The following is an 18,309-nucleotide window of genomic DNA, read 5'->3' as shown; positions in this document are numbered from 1 at the left end:
AGACTCAAGCCTACATTGCTGGCTCACATTATCCATGAAAGGCTGATTCACACTAGGAAGTATATACCCACAACAGTTGAGATGACGATCACATTTTTTACTTCTTCATAGCCTCATATCGATCTATAACAGCTATATATAAGTGTTGCTAACCCAAAACGCATAAGTTCATGGATCCTTTATCTTTATAATTTTTCATTTGCACAGTAAAAGTTATGCTTTACCATTTTCCCATTGGTGCTGGAGCCCAGTCCTCACGGACCCTTCTTCCACAGCTAGAATCTGCGCGGTACGTTGTGGATCACTGAAGGGGACCTGCCATAAGACACACATGTTGGGAAGGGGTTAATTAGGAAGTTGTTTGGGCCAATATTTCACTGTCTCTTGCCATGTATACGAAGCGTATTATTAAGAATAAAACTAAATTGAACATATGCTATACTATTACTAGACCATGTAAACTAGTGTTCAGTCCAGTGCAGATTTCATGAGTTAGCCAAGCTAACAAAATTCACAATTTCTCTATCAATCTGTCGTTTTTGACTTTCAAAACTGCTAAGGAGAATAAAGCAATGATTTCTAAACCGCAGAGGTAAATCACCATGAACAGTGCCCAACACCGTATTTTCGTATATTTTCCACTTGTATATGACTCACTACTATATTATCAGGTGAAACACTACACTGAGCAAGAAGCACAGCAGTTGCACATAAAGCAAAAATAAAATAGTATAAAAAATAAAAGCTGGTGTAAAGAGGGAACATACCGCATTCTTGTAGAGTGCATTTATGACCGGTATAAAATATAGCAACAGTTCATACAGAAGTCCACTAAGGATTTAAGTTGTAAGCCGCACATATACAAGGCGGACCTGAGGTGTACTGGTGCCGTTACAATATATATTGCAGTCCATTGCAAAAGTGAAGTAAAAAAGAAAAAATAAAAATCACATGTATGCACTTTAGTGTAATGGTAACCTCGGCTTACAACTTCTTTGCGCTCAGTCCATATAAAGCAGAAACGGGAGGAAAAAAAAAAAAGTAAAAAAGTAAAAGAAATGAAACAGGGGCTGTCAGGTTTCCTCCTACCTAATCGGTGGTGTCCTTTTAGGTTGAAAGAAACAGGGAAGTGGAGCTGGCTCTCCTACCTACCACCGTTATGCCCACAGTAAACCAACACATCCAGTCTTTAGGAGAAACCTGTTAGCTTTTTTATGCAATTAGCCTATATAGGGGAAAAGGGATTGGCTGAAGGGCTTTTTAAGCATCAGTTCTTTGAAAGCCTTCTCCAATTCTGAAACCATGTTACACCCTCTTTTCCTGGTACAGGTTGTTAAGTTCATAAAGCAGTGGGGAAAGAACCATGTCGATCCACTAAATATGTATAGTCCACAGGTACTGCCAGCATCTGGAAGGGATGTACAGACACAGCAACAGCCACACTTTCTGGTTTGTTGCCGGGTCTCCAAGTGCAACTTGCTCTCCTTTCCACAGAACCTAAACCGGTTTCAGGAGCTCAGCAAGATGTATTCACTGTGGGATTATTTTTAGATCACAATCTGCTTCTAAAACACATCATGGTGAAGCCATATGGAAATAGTCCCAACAAGGCTCCTCTTGACAACAACATTTTTTTTAAAGCTTTATCTCCCCATAGGGAGGTGGCATCTTCTGCAACACCATTATTGATCCTTTATAAAAGTCCCATATCTGACAGGGGATATCCTTGGTTATACCTGAAAGAAAAGGCTTTTAACAAGAAATTAACATACTTTTTTGGGTAAGATTTAATTCCTCAAACTTGATTCTGCCTATGCATTCAGGAGAGTAGTGGCTTTGTTTTTTTTATTCTGGATTTGAAATCTCTAGTCTATTCTAGTCTAAAATATAAGCTCCCCCCTGACAGATCTTGACAAATCAGAATGAAACACGAGTGGGTAGAATGGATTGGGCAGGAGGAATGGGGCCAAAATGAAATCCTCAAAGAAGCCACAAACTCTTCCATGCAGCTTGATGTGAGGATTTTTTGCTCTTCATCACCGGCACCGACATGTGTGCTGTGTTGTCCGTCATGTTACTCCAGCACAAGTGCCTACTATCAGTCCAAAGAACGTTTCTAACCTTCCCACTTCTCGTGTTGCTTCACGGCGTGAGGGACGACCTCGCGATCTGGGCTGAGAATGCATTCTTCTCTTGTGCCTCATTTTGTGAATGACTTGATACAAGTCAATGCTTTCATCCGTTGGAAACAAAAGGCAAAGCTGGGTTCCACAATCTGGTTCAATTTCCTGGAAATAGCCAACAATTATTAACATATTAAATAAAAAATAAAAAAAAAAAAATAAAAAAAAAATCGGGGTGGGGGACTTTACCTTCAACACAAGAGAATTTAATTAATTCTGGCATAATAAACTCTAGATTTTCCACACCCAGTCTTTTGAAATAAAGTATTTTTTAGGCAAAAAATAAGGCAAGCTTCACAACGGAGCACCCACAAAACCTACCAGTTATCTCCAATACCTGGTGTCAGTACAATAAGAAACTAGTCAATGACTAATACACCTGTATGTAAGAATACATGAACCACCCCCCTAATATGAACATCCATAAAAAAATATTTTCCTTGTTCATTTGTACGTGAGTGTGTATAATATCTATCTATCTATCTATCTCTATATATATATAAATATATATATATATATCTATATATATATACATATATATCTATCTATATATCTATGTCTGTATGTATATATCTGTATGTGTGTATATATATATATATATATATATATATATATATATATATATATATATATATATATATATATATATATATATATATATATATATATCACACACACAAATGATGATCGTGGGAAAGTTTTACTTTTTTTGGGTACACACTCCATATTTTCTATCAGAATGACACAGGTTCAATCTATCGCTCAAAAAAGGAATTATTCTAGAGAGGTTAACTAACCTGACCATCTCGACCAATCTTCACTGGCTTGTGTTCATTCCATTGGTTGGCTAAATGGGCAGACTTTGTAAATGGCAATTCTCTCCTAATCAGTGAAAAGGTGGAGAAGCGAAAAGAAAACAAGAAAATAATGAGTTTATGGCATTTAAATTAGACCTCATTCAGACATTGCTTTTTTTTCTTTTTCACATCAGAGTTTTAGATTGGATTTTTATATCAGCATTTCAATGATTTTCTCCTATGGAAAATTTTAAAAATAAATTGCAAAGCTTCTCCTACCCATTGCAACAGTAGAAATGGACATAGAATGTGTGCGGTCACTGAATTTCACAGACCCTTACAACATGTATGGGCGATTTTGATCTGTGGCTCAAAAACAAACAAACAAACAAACAAAAAAAGAAAAGTCCACACAGTTGGAAAAAAAAAAATGGACATGTGAACAGTGTCAGACTATAATGACTTGCGTTGTATCCGTTAATAGTACCGATACAACGTGTATGTGAAAAACATGTCTGAGTGAAGTCTAAATAAAACAGACACCCATTTTACTAGTTTCATATTTTATATATCCCATTTAACTACATAAACATACAAATTTGTTTTCCTAACAAAATAATTGTAAAATTCCAATGAGTAAGTTTTCAATTTTCCATCACACACACACTTACCAAATTGCCTGGGTTAAGGATCAGATAGTGCAAGCTTAGGAGGTCACTAGATAAATGATCATACATTCACTGTACAAGGTCAAATGTTTACTTTCATCCGTTTCAGAAATTGCAAATTCTGAATATTTTTTTTATGTGCATCATTTATCTTTCTATTTTATTGGTTGAACAGGATGCAAAAGAACCTAAAATCTTATTTTCAGTACAATTCATACATCATACAGAAAATACAGTATCTGAGCATACCTGCAAATCCAGTCTATCTTGAAAACACCACCAAGCATTTTTGCATTCATCCCTGCAGGAAGAACCCAGTGTATTGGTGATCCGCCATGGTGAGATTCAGAAGACAACCGGGCAAACCCTGGGGAAAGTGAGGAAAAATTGAATGTCTTCATTTATCATTTTATAACTTCAAAGTCTCTGCAGACACCCCATGGATACTTTACAGTCTGTCCATAAAAACTAATAGAGCTCGACTCCTCTCTGTTCAGTATCTCACAAACTATGGGGATTGCCACGCTTATTGAATGGTCATCTTTAATCCTTTTTTTGGCATGCTAAGTAGGAGAGCAGAGGACCCCCTTTGAAGACAATAGTGGAAGTTTCAAAAGTGGAACCCCCACTTATTAGATTATCGATATACCGTATTTTTCGGACTATAAGGCGCACCCCAAATTTTCATTAGAAAAATAGAGGAAAAAAAAATGAATGCTCCAAATGATGCCCGTCTTACAGTCCGAATTATTCAGCTTACCTGGGGGAGGATGCGATAGGGAGCACTGGTGGAGCGGGTTCGCAGGTGGTGTTCGGTGGTATGGCTCATCCCAGGCTGGTGCAGCAGGTTCGGTGGTGCGGGTGCTCCGCCATTTTGCGAAAGCCCCCACACATCCATCCCAGGCTGATGCGCGGCAGTTTCCCAGATGATCGGTAGTGCAGGGGAAATCCCAGAGCCCCCAAACATCCATCCCAGGCTGGTGCGCGTACTTTTGTAGATGCTCTGTGGTGCAAGATCTCATTGTGCGCATTTGCCGCCTCTAGCGGCCATTTTCATGGAGACCAACTCATTACAGCAATGGGAGCTCCGGCCTTTAACAAAATGTTGGCGGAGCACCCGCACCATCGAGAATCTACAAAAGTGCGCGCACCAGTCTGGGATGGATGTGTGGGGGTTCCGGGATTTCCACAAATGCAGGCGGAGGCCCCGTACCACCAATCATCTGCGAAACTGCCGCGCATAAGCCTGGGATGTGTCTCCTGGTAAGTCATCCTGCCTGTAAAACGCATCCCCATTTTCCCCCAAAAAAATTTTTTTGGGGAAAGGGAGTCTTATAGTACGAAAAATACGGTTTATACTTCAGCTCAGAATACCCCTTCAGATTTGACTTGGCACCTAGGTCTAAATCAGAGCTGCAAAAATGTCTTTGGTATAAACAGCAAAGTGCTGCATCCTTACATAGCTTTCTGCTGCCACAGCTAAGTAGCAGAGGAACTAATTAACCCCTTTCTGACATCTGACGTACTATCACGTCGAAGTGACCTGGGCCTGTATGACCGTCGACGGGATAGTATGTCATATTCAATCAGCTGCGCTCACGGGGGGAGCGCGGATGGGTGTCAGACAATTATCACAACTGACATTCGGCACTATGTGCCAGGAGTGGTCACGGACCGCTCCCGGCACTTTAACCCCCAGAACACTGCGATCAAACATGATCGCAGCGTTCCGGTGGCAAAGTGAAGCATCGCGCAGGGAGGGGGGCTCCCTTCGTGCTTCCCTGAGACCCTCAGAACAACGTGATGTGATTGCGTTGTTCCAAGCGTCTCCTCTTGTCTCCCCCCTGCAGGCCCCTAGATCCAAGATGGCCGCGGGGTCCTTCCGAGTCCCGCAGGGAGGCGGCTTGTCAGCCCCCAGCACTGACAGTCAGATCGCTGATATATACATACCTACATATACACTATCTATATATATATATATATATATATATATATATATATATATATACACACACATATACATACACACACACACACACACATATATACATACATATATCTGTGTAAAAATAAAAGAAAAAATCCTAAATATAGAAAAAATATATATTGTTCCAGTAAATACATTTCTTTATGTAAATAAAAAAAACAATAAAAGTGCACGTATTTAGTATCATCGTGTCCCTAACGACCCGACCTATAAAACTATCCCACTAGTTAACCCCTTCAGTAAACACCGTAAAAAATAAAAATAAAAAAAAGTGGCTAAAAACAATTCTTTATCACCATACCACACAACAAAGTGGAATAACACGCGATCATATAGACCCCTCAAAGTGACTTCAAATGTGATGTGGTCCCTAAAAAAAATGGTGTTGTAAAAATGAAAAATCGCTGGTCAACTTTTAACCCTTATAACTTCCTAACAAAAAAAAAATATTGGTTCCAAAATTGTGCTGATGTAAAGTAGACATGTGGGAAATGTTACTTATTAAGTATTTTGTGTGACATATCTCTGTGATTTAAGGGCATGAAAATTCAAAGTTGGAAAATTGCGAAATTTTCATCAAATTTCCATTTTTTCCCCCCACAAATAAACGCAAGTAAAATAAAAAAAATTTACCACTATCATGAAGTACAATCTGTCACGAGAAAACAATGTAAAAATCACCGGGATCCGTTGAAGCGACAGTGGTCAGAATTGTAAAAATTGGCCCGGTCATTAACGTGCAAACCACCCTTGGGGCTTAAGGGGTTAAAATACGCTCTAAAAAGAAAATGACAAAATATCCATTTTGTGCCTCTTAGTGAAACAGTTAACCCATCTTTTTTACTGAAACAGCGGAGACATCTCGATCAGTCCCATTGACTTGAGAGGGTCTAGTGAAATCATCAAGCTATGCTCATCCTCACATGGATAAATCCAATTTAAATCAATTTCTGCTGAAAAGTATTATAAAGGAAGTACTCCGACTACTTTTTAAAGTCACCCTGAAGTCTTACCTTGAAATTTTCCACTTTCTCTGACAGAAAACACCAATATTACACTTCTAGCAGCCTTGAATGCCGCATTCAGTTTTTTTTCGTTGACTGGCAATGTTGACCAAACACCCTGCGTGAAAATGAAAATGAAAATGCCGATTTGTGATACTTTTGAAAGCACTAAAATGAAAGGATGATATATAGAGATATATATATATATATATATATATATATATATATATTTTTTTTTTTTTTTTAATTACACGCCATATACATACGACAATATCAGATGCACACGGCATGGGGAAAATCCTTCAGTGCTCCATACCCTCCTGCTGGTCTGTCCCAATACAAACCACATACATTACTGAGTACATCCTACACCTGCTGGTGTACATATGTACGTACTTGGAAAAATCCATCACAGGAATGGTTACATAATCTTGATATTAAAATATACCCAGCTATAGTTAGAACTCGCAAGTATTAAATCTTCTACTACCCAGCCTAACAACTCAACTGAAGCACAACTCAGTTGTGTAAGATCTCAGCAGACTAAGGCTATGTGCACACGATTTTTCAGCTGCAGATCTGCACTGTGATTTAGGCTATGTGCACACGTTCAGGAATTCATGCAGAAAATTCTTGTGGAAAGCCAGACATTTCTGCCAGATTTCCGCATGACATCCGCATGCGTTTTTTTGCGCGGTATTGACGCGTTTTTTCCCGGACATTTCCCAATGCATTAGACAGTGGGAAAGCCGCAAAAAAAACCGCAAAATTAATGAACAGGTTCATTATTTTTCCGCAATGCGTTTTTCATGCGGAAAAACTCACATCATGTGCACAGAAATTGCAGATTCCATTATAAATGATGGGATGCTTAATGTATGCAGATTATTTGTGGTTTTCATAGCGTTTTTATAGCGCAAAAACGCTAAAAAACCGCAAATAATCTGCAACGTGTGCACAAAGCCTTACAGTACAATGTAAATAAATGTGAAAAAAAAAGCTGTGCACATGGTGCAGAAAAATCCGTGCAGAAACGCTGCAGATTTCAAAGAAGTGCATGTCACTTCTTTTGTGCAGTTCTGCAGCGTTTCTGCACCCCTCCATTAATAGAAATCTGCAGTGGTAAAAGCTGCATAATATCTTCATCAATTCCGCACAAAAAACCGCATAAAAACAGCAGCTGCGGATTCTGCCAGATGTGGATTTTGTGCAGAAAATTCTGCCTCTCTTTTCCTACGGGTGCACATGGCCTAAAGGATTCTAAAGAACTGTTAAAGGGAATCTTTAACCCGACCAAGGGGTACACTCGCTCATCACTAAATATAACATTTCTCAGCAACAAGACCATTATTATGAGCATTCAGGTAGGACTAGTCTAACATTTCTATTACCTGCATGCCCATATAATTAGTCATACATGTCCCGGGGGGAGGGGGTGACAGATTCCCTTTAATTAGGTTAAGCAGACAGAGATTGAGACTAAACTTTCAAAAATTATTAAACAGCATTAATGACATGGATTTTCAAGGTAAAAAAGTGCACCAGCCTGATCAGGTTTAAGATATTTTGTAACTTATGTAGTTTGTATTGTAAAACCTTGTAGACAGAGCCACTTTAAAGCCAGTGACCACTGTAAGGCTGCGTTCACACTGCGTTAGTGTGACTTGTTTAACGGACTACGTTACACCGCAGCATAACGCAGTGCAACGTAGTCCATTAACGCCGCCATTACTTTCAATGGCGGACGCATCGCTAGCGCACGCCCACAATGGGCATGCGCTAGCGATGTGCCGTCACTGAGTGACGGACCCGAGACGCGGGCTGCAGCGTTTCTGGGTCCGTCACTGCTAGCGCACATGGAGCTAGCAGATGTTCCATCTGCGCTAGCGCTGTGCAAAAGTCGGCACTTGCGCTAGTGCAGTCCGTTTAACGGATGTGTTGAACAGACTGCCCAACGCAAGTGTGAACTTAGCCTTAGGGTGCCAATTGAGCCACAGAGGATTTTAAAACTGTCCGTATTGCCCTTTGCCCACATGTTATCAGCTTCAGCTGTGGCGTCAGTATGCGTAGCATATGACCACTGTAGATGTGGTGATGGGGCTGCAGGACTTTTCACATATTACAGAAATGGCTTATTTTTCTACTGTAAACTCCATTTGACACAAATTAACATTTTTGCCAAGTTAAATGTGGTGAACCAAAAGAAGAGGTTTCCACCTGACAACTACCTATAGTTACCGCACAAAGCAATGGGAACTAGACAGGAAATATTCACTGCACATATTGCCTTATACATGAACTTTTAAAAGAAATACAATTTACCTTTGCTTTAGCCAATGAGACATTTTCATGGTTGTTGCTTTTAATGAGGAAAAATCGGGCATCCTGGAGAATGTATCTAATTTTATTTATTCGTTCTGCAAAACAAAAATCAGAAGAAATGAAAGGGTGTGGTAGCAATTCAACCTATTAAGTTTAATACTATGGCTATGTGCACAAGTTGTGGATTAGGCTTAGGAATTTCTAGTGCGGATTCTGCCTCTCCTGGCAGAAAACGCACCTGAGGATGTTGCATTTTTTGTGCGGTTCCGCTGCGGTTTTCTTGCAGATTTGCTGCGTTTTTTACCTCTGCTGTTTTCTATAATGGAATGGGTACAAAAATGCTGCAGATTCACAAAAAAGTAGTGACATGCTACTTCTTTTAAACCGCAGCGTTTCCGCAGCGGATTTTCCGCAACGTGTGCACAGCATTTTTTTTTCTCATTGATTTACATTGGGCTGTAAATCAATAGCGGATCTGCAGCGTTTCTACACCTCAAAAAACACTGCGCATCCGCAGAGAATCCGCAACGTGTGCACATACCCTAAAGGTTATTCCAGAGCCTGAGGGAAGGGGCACACAACATCATTCCAGTTTCTGGCCATTTCAGATGAATTTGATATACATGGACATTAAGATGCAGACAATTCATTCATAAGCCATGTTGAAGTATAAACTTCTGGTGCACAAAAGTGTATTGATTGGGTGTCATTAATTTGACAAACGGTAAATTTAAAACAAAAACAACACTATTCGGCTATGTGCACACGATGCGGATTTACTGCGGATGTTTTTTTCCAGAAACGCTGCAGATCCGCAAAGTGATTTACAGTACAATGTAAATCAATAGGAAAAAAAAAATGCTGATGGTGAGGAAAATTCCACATGGAAAACGCAGCGGATTGAAAGAAAGAGCATGTCACTTTTGTGCGGATCTGCAGCATTTCTGCACCCTTCCATTATAGAAATCCGCAGCGGTAAAAAAAACACATGAAATCTGCACCAAATCGGCAACAAAAACACATCAAATCTGCACCTGCGTTTTCTGCCAGGAGATGCAGATTTTGTGCAGAAAATTCTGCACCAAATCTGCAACGTGTGCACATAGCCTTAGAGCAGGTGTCCCCAACTCCAGTCCTCAAGGCCCACCAACAGGTCATGTTTTCAGGATTTCCTTTGCATTGCACAGGTGATGCAATTATTACCTGGGCAAGACTAAGGAAATCCTGAAAACATGACATGTTGGTGGGCCTTGAGGACTGGAGTTGGGGACCCCTGCCTTAGAGGATGCGCACTAGTTAGCATTGTCCGCATTTTTTGTGTCTCTCTTTAACCCCTTCATGACCCAGCCTATTTTGACCTTAAAGACCTTGCCGTTTTTTGCAATTCTGACCAGTGTCCCTTTATGAGGTAATAACTCAGGAACGCTTCAACGGATCCTAGCGGTTCTGAGATTGTTTTTTCGTGACATATTGGGCTTCATGTTGGTGGTAAATTTAGGTCAATAAATTCTGCGTTTATTTGTGATAAAAACGGAAATTTGGCGAAAATTTTGAAAATTTCGCAATTTTCACATTTTGAATTTTTATTCTGTTAAACCAGAGAGATATGTGACACAAAATAGTTAATAAATAACATTTCCCACATGTTTACTTTACATCAGCACAATTTTGGAAACAAAATTTTTTTTTGTTAGGAAGTTATAAGGGTTAAAATTTGACCAGCGATTTGTCATTTTTACAACGAAATTTACAAAACCATTTTTTTAGGGACCACCTCACATTTGAAGTCAGTTTGAGGGGTCTATATGGCTGAAAATACCCAAAAGTGACACCATTCTAAAACTGCACCCCTCAAGGTACTCAAAACCACATTCAAGAAGTTTATTAACCCTTCAGGTGCTTCACAGCAGCAGAAGCAACATGGAAGGAAAAAATGAACATTTAACTTTTTAGTCACAAAAATTATCTTTTAGCAACTATTTTTTTATTTTCCCAATGGTAAAAGGAGAAACTGAACCACGAAAGTTGTTGTCCAATTTGTCCTGAGTACGCTGATACCTCATATGTGGGGGTAAACCACTGTTTGGGCGCACGGCAGGGCTTGGAAGGGAAGGAGCGCCATTTGACTTTTTGAATCAAAAATTGGCTCCACTCTTTAGTGGACACCATGTCACGTTAGGAGAGCCCCCGTGTGCCTAAAAATTGGAGCTCCCCCACAAGTGACCCCATTTTGGAAACTAGACGCCCCAAGGAACTTATCTAGATGCATAGTGAGCACTTTGAACCCCCAGGTGCTTCACAAATTGATCCGTAAAAATGAAAAAGTACTTTTTTTCACAAAAAAATTCTTTTAGCCTCAATTTTTTCATTTTCACATGGGCAGTAGGATAAAATGGATCATAAAATTTGTTGGGCAATTTCTCCCGAGTACTCCGATACCTCATATGTGGGGGTAAACCACTGTTTGGGCACATGGCAGGGCTCGGAAGGGAAGGCGCGCCATTTGACTTTTTGAATGGAAAATTAGCTCCAATTGTTAGCGGACACCATGTCGCGTTTGGAGAGCCCCTGTGTGCCTAAACATTGGAGCTCCCCCACAAGTGACCCCATTTTGGAAACTAGACCCCCCCAAGGAACTTATCTAGATGCATATTGAGCACTTTAAACCCCCAGGTGCTTCACAGAAGTTTATAACGCAGAGCCATGAAAATAAAAAATAATTTTTCTTTCCTCAAAAATGATTTTTTAGCCTGGAATTTCCTATTTTGCCAAGGATAATGGGAGAAATTGGACCCCAAATATTGTTGTCCAGTTTGTCCTGAGTACGCTGATACCCCATATGTGGGGGTAAACCACTGTTTGGGCGCACGGCAGGGCTCGGAAGGGATGGCACGCCATTTGGCTTTTTAAATGGAAAATTAGCTCCAATCATTAGCGGACACCATGTCACGTTTGGAGAGCCCCTGTGTGCTTAAACATTGGAGATCCCCCAGAAATGACACCATTTTGGAAACTAGACCCCCAAAGGAACTAATCTAGATGTGTGGTGAGGACTTTGAACCCCCAAGTGCTTCACAGAAGTTTATAACGCAGAGCCATGAAAAAAAAAAAAAAAAATTATTTTCTCAAAAATGATCTTTTAGCCTGCAATTTTTTATTTTCCCAAGGGTAACAGGAGAAATTTGACCCCAAAAGTTGTTGTCCAGTTTCTCCTGAGTACGCTGATACCCCATATGTGGGGGTAAATCACTGTTTGGGCACATGCCGGGGCTCGGAAGTGAAGTAGTGACGTTTTGAAATGCAGACTTTGATGGAATGCTCTGTGGGCGTCACGTTGCGTTTGCAGAGCCCCTGATGTGGCTTAACAGTAGAAACCCCCCACAAGTGACCCCATTTTGGAAACTAGACCCCCAAAGGAACTTATCTAGATGTGTGGTGAGCACTTTGAACCCCCAAGTGCTTCATAGAAGTTTATAATGCAGAGCCGTGAAAATAATAAATACGTTTTCTTTCCTCAAAAATAATTATTTAGCCCAGAATTTTTTATTTTCCCAAGGGTAACAGGAGAAATTTGACCCCAATATTTGTTGTCCAGTTTCTCCTGAGTACGGTGATACCCCATATGTGGGGGTAAACTACTGTTTGGGCACACGTCGGGGCTCAGAAGGGAAGTAGTGACTTTTGAAATGCAGACTTTGATGGAATGGTCTGCGGGTATCACGTTGCGTTTGCAGAGCCCCTGGTGTGCCTGAACAGTAGAAACCCCCACAAGTGACCCCATTTTAGAAACTAGACCCCCCAAGGAACTTATCTAGATATGTGGTGAGCACTTTGAACCCCCAAGTGCTTCACAGACGTTTACAACGCAGAGCCGTGAAAATAAAAAATCATTTTTCTTTCCTCAAAAATTATGTTTTAGCAAGCATTTTTTTAGATTCACAAGGGTAACAGGAGAAATTGGACCCCAGTAATTGTTGCGCAGTTTGTCCTGAGTATGCTGGTACCCCATATGTGGGGGTAAGCCACTGTTTGGGCACACGTCAGGGCTCGGAAGTGAGGGAGCACCATTTGACTTTTTGAATACGAGATTGGCTGGAATCAATGGTGGCGCCATGTTGCGTTTGGAGACCCCTGATGTGCCTAAACAGTGGTAACCCCTCAATTCTACCTCCAACACTAACCCCAACACACCCCTAACTCTAATCCCAACTGTAGCCATAACCCTAATCACAACCCTAACCGCAACACACCCCTAACCACAACCCTAACCCCAACACACCCCTAACCCTAACCACAACACACCCCTAACCACAACCCTAATTCCAACCCTAACCCTAAGGCTATGTGCCAACGTTGCGGATTCGTGTGAGATATTTCCGCACCATTTTTGAAAAATCCACGGGTAAAAGGCACTGCGTATTACCTGCGGATTTTCCGCGGATTTCCAGTGTTTTTTGTGCGGATTTCACCTGCGGATTCCTATTGAGGAACAGGTGTAAAACGCTGCGGAATCCGCACAAAGAATTGACATGGTGCGGAAAATACAACGCAGCGTTTCCGCGCGGTATTTTCCGCACCATGGGCACAGCGGATTTGGTTTTTCATATGTTTACATGGTACTGTAAACCTGATGGAACACTGCTGCGAATCCGCAGCGGCCAATCCGCAGCCAAATCCGCACAGTGTGCACATGGCCTAATTCTAAAGGTATGTGCACACGCTGCGGAAAACGCTGCGGTTCCGCAGCAGTTTCCCATGAGTTTACAGTTCAATGTAAACCTACGGGAAACAAAAATCGCTGTACACATGCTGCGGAAAAACTGCACGGAAACGCAGCGGTTTACATTCCGCAGCATGTCACTTCTTTGTGCGGATTCCGCAGCGGTTTTACAACTGCTCCAATAGAAAATCGCAGTTGTAAAACCGCAGTGAAATGCGCAGAAAAAAACGCGGTAAATCCGCCATAAATCCGCAGCGGTTTAGCACTGCGGATTTATCAAATCCGCAGCGGAAAAATCCGCAGAGGAACAGAATACGTGTGCACATACCGAAACCCTAACCCCAGCCCTAACCCTACCCCTATTCTAACATTAGTGGAAAAAAAAATTTTCTTTATTTTTTTATTGTCCCTACCTATGGGGGTGACAAAGGGGGGGGTCATTTATTATTTTTTTTATTTTGATCACTGAGATATAATCTCTCAGTGATCAAAATGCACTTTGGAACGAATCTGCCGGCCGGCAGATTCGGCGGGCGCACTGCGCATGCGCCCGCCATTTTGGAAGATGGCGGCGCCCAGGGAGAAGACGGACGGGACCCCGGCTGGATCGGTAAGTATGATGGGGTGGGGTGGGGGTGGGGGGGGTGGAGGGGGGAATCGGAGCGCGGGAGGGGTGGAACGGAGAACGGGGGGCGTGGAACGGAGCACGGGGGGGCTGGAACGGAGCACGGGGGGGTGGAACGGAGCACGGGGGGGTGGAACGGAGCACCGGGGGGGGGGGTGGATCGGAGTGCAGGGGGGGTGATCGGAGCACGGGGGGGGGTGATTGGAGCACGGGGGGGAGCGGACAAGAGCACGGGGGGGGGGGGGGGGGGGGAGCGGAGCACTGGACGGAGGGGAGCCGGAGCAGTGTACCGGCCAGATCGGGGGGCTGGGGGGGCGATCGGTGGGGTGGGGGCACATTAGTATTTCCAGCCATGGCCGATGATATTTCAGCATCGGCCATGGCTGGATTGTAATATTTCACCCGTTATAATAGGTGAAATATTACAAATCGCTCTGATTGGCTGTTGAAAGTGAAACTGCCAATCAGAGCGATCGTAGCCACGAGGGGGTGAAGCCACCCCCCCTGGGCTAAACTACCACTCCCCCTGTCCCTGCAGATCGGGTGAAATGGGAGTTAACCCTTTCACCCGGCCTGCAGGGACGCGATCTTTCCATGACGCCACATAGGCGTCATGGGTCGGAATGGCACCGACTTTCATGACGCCTACGTGGCGTCATGGGTCGGGAAGGGGTTAAAGGGAACCTGTCACACCCAAAATCGATGGTGAGGTAAGCTCACCGTCATCAGGGCCATATACAGCATTCTGTAATGCCGTAGATAAGCCCCTGATGTAACCTGAAAGAGGAGAAAAAGAGGTTAGATTATACTCACCCAGGGGCGGTCCCGCTGCGGTCTGGTCAAATGGGTGTCTCCGGTCGGTTCCGGTGCCTCCCATCTTCATTCCATGACGTCCTCTTCTGGTCTTCACGCCGCCGCTCTGGCGCAGGCGTACTTTGTCTGCCCTGTTGAGGGCAGAGCAAAGTACTGCAGTGCGCAGGCGCTGGGCCTCTCTGACCTTGCCGGCTCACCGCCGGAACCCGCATCAAAGCAGGGGATCTGACCTCGGACGTACTATCCCGTCCGAGGTCAGAAAGGGGTTAATGAATGGGAAAAATATGCACATTTTATTCTGCACTTTGATGCCAAAATTTCAGTATTTCCAGCAGAAGAAAAAACAAAACCCCACTATTGAAAGATTACTACATTTTGCCATTTCATCCAATAAAAGTTACACCACATGTTATACATCAGGAGCTTTGGTCAACAGTGACATCGGTCAGAGGTAATCATTGAAAGAGAACCTGTCACCAGAAAATAACGCTATTAACATGCAGATATGGATCTGCAGGTTAATAAAGTTATTAACCTGTCTGACGCCCGCACTTAGCCGAACGCTGCGGGTAGAAAATTAACTTTACTTCTTCCCCCACCATGTGGTTGGATTTCAGTCACTGGCTCTGAGTATATAGAGCGGTGGCTGTAAGGCTGTGTGCACACGTACATGATTTTTCGCGTTTTTTCGTTATAAAAACGCATACATATGGACCCCATCATTTATAATGCATTCTGCAATTTTTGTGCATATGTTGCGCTTTTTTCCGCGAAAAAAATGCATTGCGGTAAAAAACGCAGAATGTTCATTAATTTTGCGGATTTCCCACTATATTATTGCATTGGGAACCTCTGGGGGGAAAAAAACGCAAAGAATCGGCAAAAGACGCATGCGGATTTCTTGCAGAAAATGTCCGGTTTTGTTCAGGAAATTTCTGCAAGAAATCCTGACGTGTGCACATAGCCTAATTGTGGCTTAGCACTGACTGACATCCAGCTTCAATGCAGAGCGACGACTGAAAACTGACTGCCGCCCCCCCTGACTGAAAACGAATGCTGTAAGGGAGAATCATTTTCTCCCACACCAGCGTTCGGCCAAGTGCAGGCATTAGTAACGCTATTAACTTGCAGATTTACCCAATATCTGCATGTTAATAGCTTTCCGAGAAAACACAGCAAAAAAGGAGATTTTTGTGTACTCACCGTAAAATCTCTTTCTCTTAGCCTCTAATTGGGGGACACAGGACCATGGGTGTTATGCTGCTGTCCACTAGGAGGCGACACTATGCATAATCTGAAAAAGATTAACCGTGGCTTCTCTTCTGCAGTATGCACCCCTGGACGGCGTCAGCCTTCTCCAGTTTTGTGCAAAAGCATTAGGAAGAACGTAACATGAATAACATAACCATGCCTATAAGAAGGCAACTATGTACGAGCTCAAGAAAACAATGAGAACTCAACAGTAACAACGGCCCGGAAAGGGCAACAGGGTGGGAGCTGTGTCCCCCAATTAGAGGATGAGAGATTTTACGGTGAGTACACAAAAATCTCCTTTACTCTGTCGCCTCATTGGGGGACACAGGACCATGGGACATCTCAAAGCAGTCCCTGGGTGGGAAGCAATGGACGAATATTGTGCAGACAGGCCCCTACACTTGGTGCACCGCCTGCAGAACACATCTACCCAGGCTCGCGTCCGCTGAGGACTGGGTATGAACCCTGTAGTGTTTAGTAAACGTGTGTAGGCTAGTCCAAGAGGCCGCCTTACACACTTCTTGTGCCAAAGCCTGGTGACAAATGGCCCAGGAGGCCCCTACCTCCCGTGTAGAGTATGCTGTAATACCAGTTGGAAGAGGAGAATTCTTAAGGAGGTAGTCCTCTTGTATGGTGGATTTGATCCACCTGGCAAGGGTAGCTTTGGAAGCTGGCAGACCCTTGTGGCCGCCTTCCGGAAGAAGGAAAAGAGAATCAGACCTCCGGAAGGACGCAGTCCTAGACACATATATACACAATGCCCTGACAAGGTCAAGCGTATGCAGAGCCTTCTCCACTCTATGAACCCGGACCGGACAAAGGGATGGCAGTGAAATTTCCTCATTGAGGTGGAAGTGGGACACAACCTTCGGAAGGAAGGGACCGTACGGAGAACTACCTTGTCCTGGTGAAAGGCTAGGAAGGGCCGTCTGCAGGAGAGTGCTGTCAGTTCAGACACCCTGCATAGCGAGGTGATTGCCACCAGGAAAACCACCTTCTGGGACAGAAGGCGGAGCGGGACCTCCTTAAGGGGTTCGAAGGGTCGTTCCTGCAATGCTGTCAGGACCAGGTTGAGGTCCCAAGTTTCTAGTGGTCGTCTGTAGGGGGGAATCAATCGGGAAACCCCCTGAAGAAAAGTCCTTACTTGCGGCTTGGTAGCAATGCGCATTTGAAAAAGCACAGAGAGCTGACACCTGGCTCTTAAGTGAGCCCAGGGACAGCCTGGCCTCCAGACCCGATTGGAGAAAACCAAGTACTTTGGGAAGGGAATAAGAGTGGGGTCTGGCCACGAGATTCGCACCAGGTAAAGAAAGCTTTCCAGGTACGGTAATAAATCTTGGCAGAGGCTGGCTTCTGTGCCCTGATCATGGTTCCAATGATGTCCGGTGAGAGCCCTGCCTGGGTTAGAACCCAGGTCTCAAGGGCCACACCGTCAAATTGAGAGCCCCTGAGTTCTGGTGGTAGAACGGGCCTTGTGATAGAAGATCGGGGTGGTCGGGGAGACGCCAAAGGGGCGTCTACTATAAGTTGTACGATGTCAGCGTACCATGTACATCTGGGCCAGTCCAGTGCGATTAGGATGGTTGGAACTCCCTCTTGCTTGATCTTCCTCACCACCCTGGATATCAGGGGGAGAGGTGGAAAAATGTACAGAAGCTGGAACTGGGTCCAGTCCTGAACCAGAGCGTCTGCTCCAAGCGACCGCGGATCGTGTGTTCTGGCCATGAAGTTGGAGACCTTGGCATTGAAGTGGGATGCCATTAGGTCCACATCCGGGGTCCCCCAGCGATGGCAGATCTGGCGAAAAATTTCGGGATGGAGAGACCACTCTCCCGAGTCTATTCCTTGTCGGCTGAGGAAGTCTGCTTCCCAGTTGTCCACACCTGAAATGTGGACCGCCGAGAGAACCGACCCTGTATCCTCTGCCCAGTGGAGG

The 18,309-nt window shown here is 43.5% G+C and overlaps 1 protein-coding gene across 5 annotated transcripts in view; it reads right to left on the bottom strand.

Moving 5' to 3' along the window:
- YTHDC1 (YTH N6-methyladenosine RNA binding protein C1) overlaps positions 1–18,309 on the bottom strand; it is a 100,650-nt gene that overhangs the window by 21,730 nt on the left and 60,611 nt on the right. For all 5 annotated transcript variants that reach the window (XM_069743383.1, XM_069743384.1, XM_069743386.1 and 2 more), the window contains 5 exons: positions 8,962–9,056; positions 6,649–6,757; positions 3,898–4,015; positions 2,981–3,065; positions 2,122–2,288 (listed from right to left, as the gene is read on the bottom strand). In XM_069743383.1, the coding sequence (XP_069599484.1) occupies positions 2,122–2,288; positions 2,981–3,065; positions 3,898–4,015; positions 6,649–6,757; positions 8,962–9,056 (574 nt within the window). The remainder of the gene's footprint in view (positions 1–2,121; positions 2,289–2,980; positions 3,066–3,897; positions 4,016–6,648; positions 6,758–8,961; positions 9,057–18,309) is intronic.

Source organism: Ranitomeya imitator, chromosome 1 (genome assembly GCF_032444005.1).
Source record: "Ranitomeya imitator isolate aRanImi1 chromosome 1, aRanImi1.pri, whole genome shotgun sequence".
Taxonomy (NCBI): domain Eukaryota; kingdom Metazoa; phylum Chordata; class Amphibia; order Anura; family Dendrobatidae; genus Ranitomeya; species Ranitomeya imitator.
Note: the sequence above shows the minus strand (reverse complement) of the source record. Positions and strands in the feature narration are given on the sequence as shown.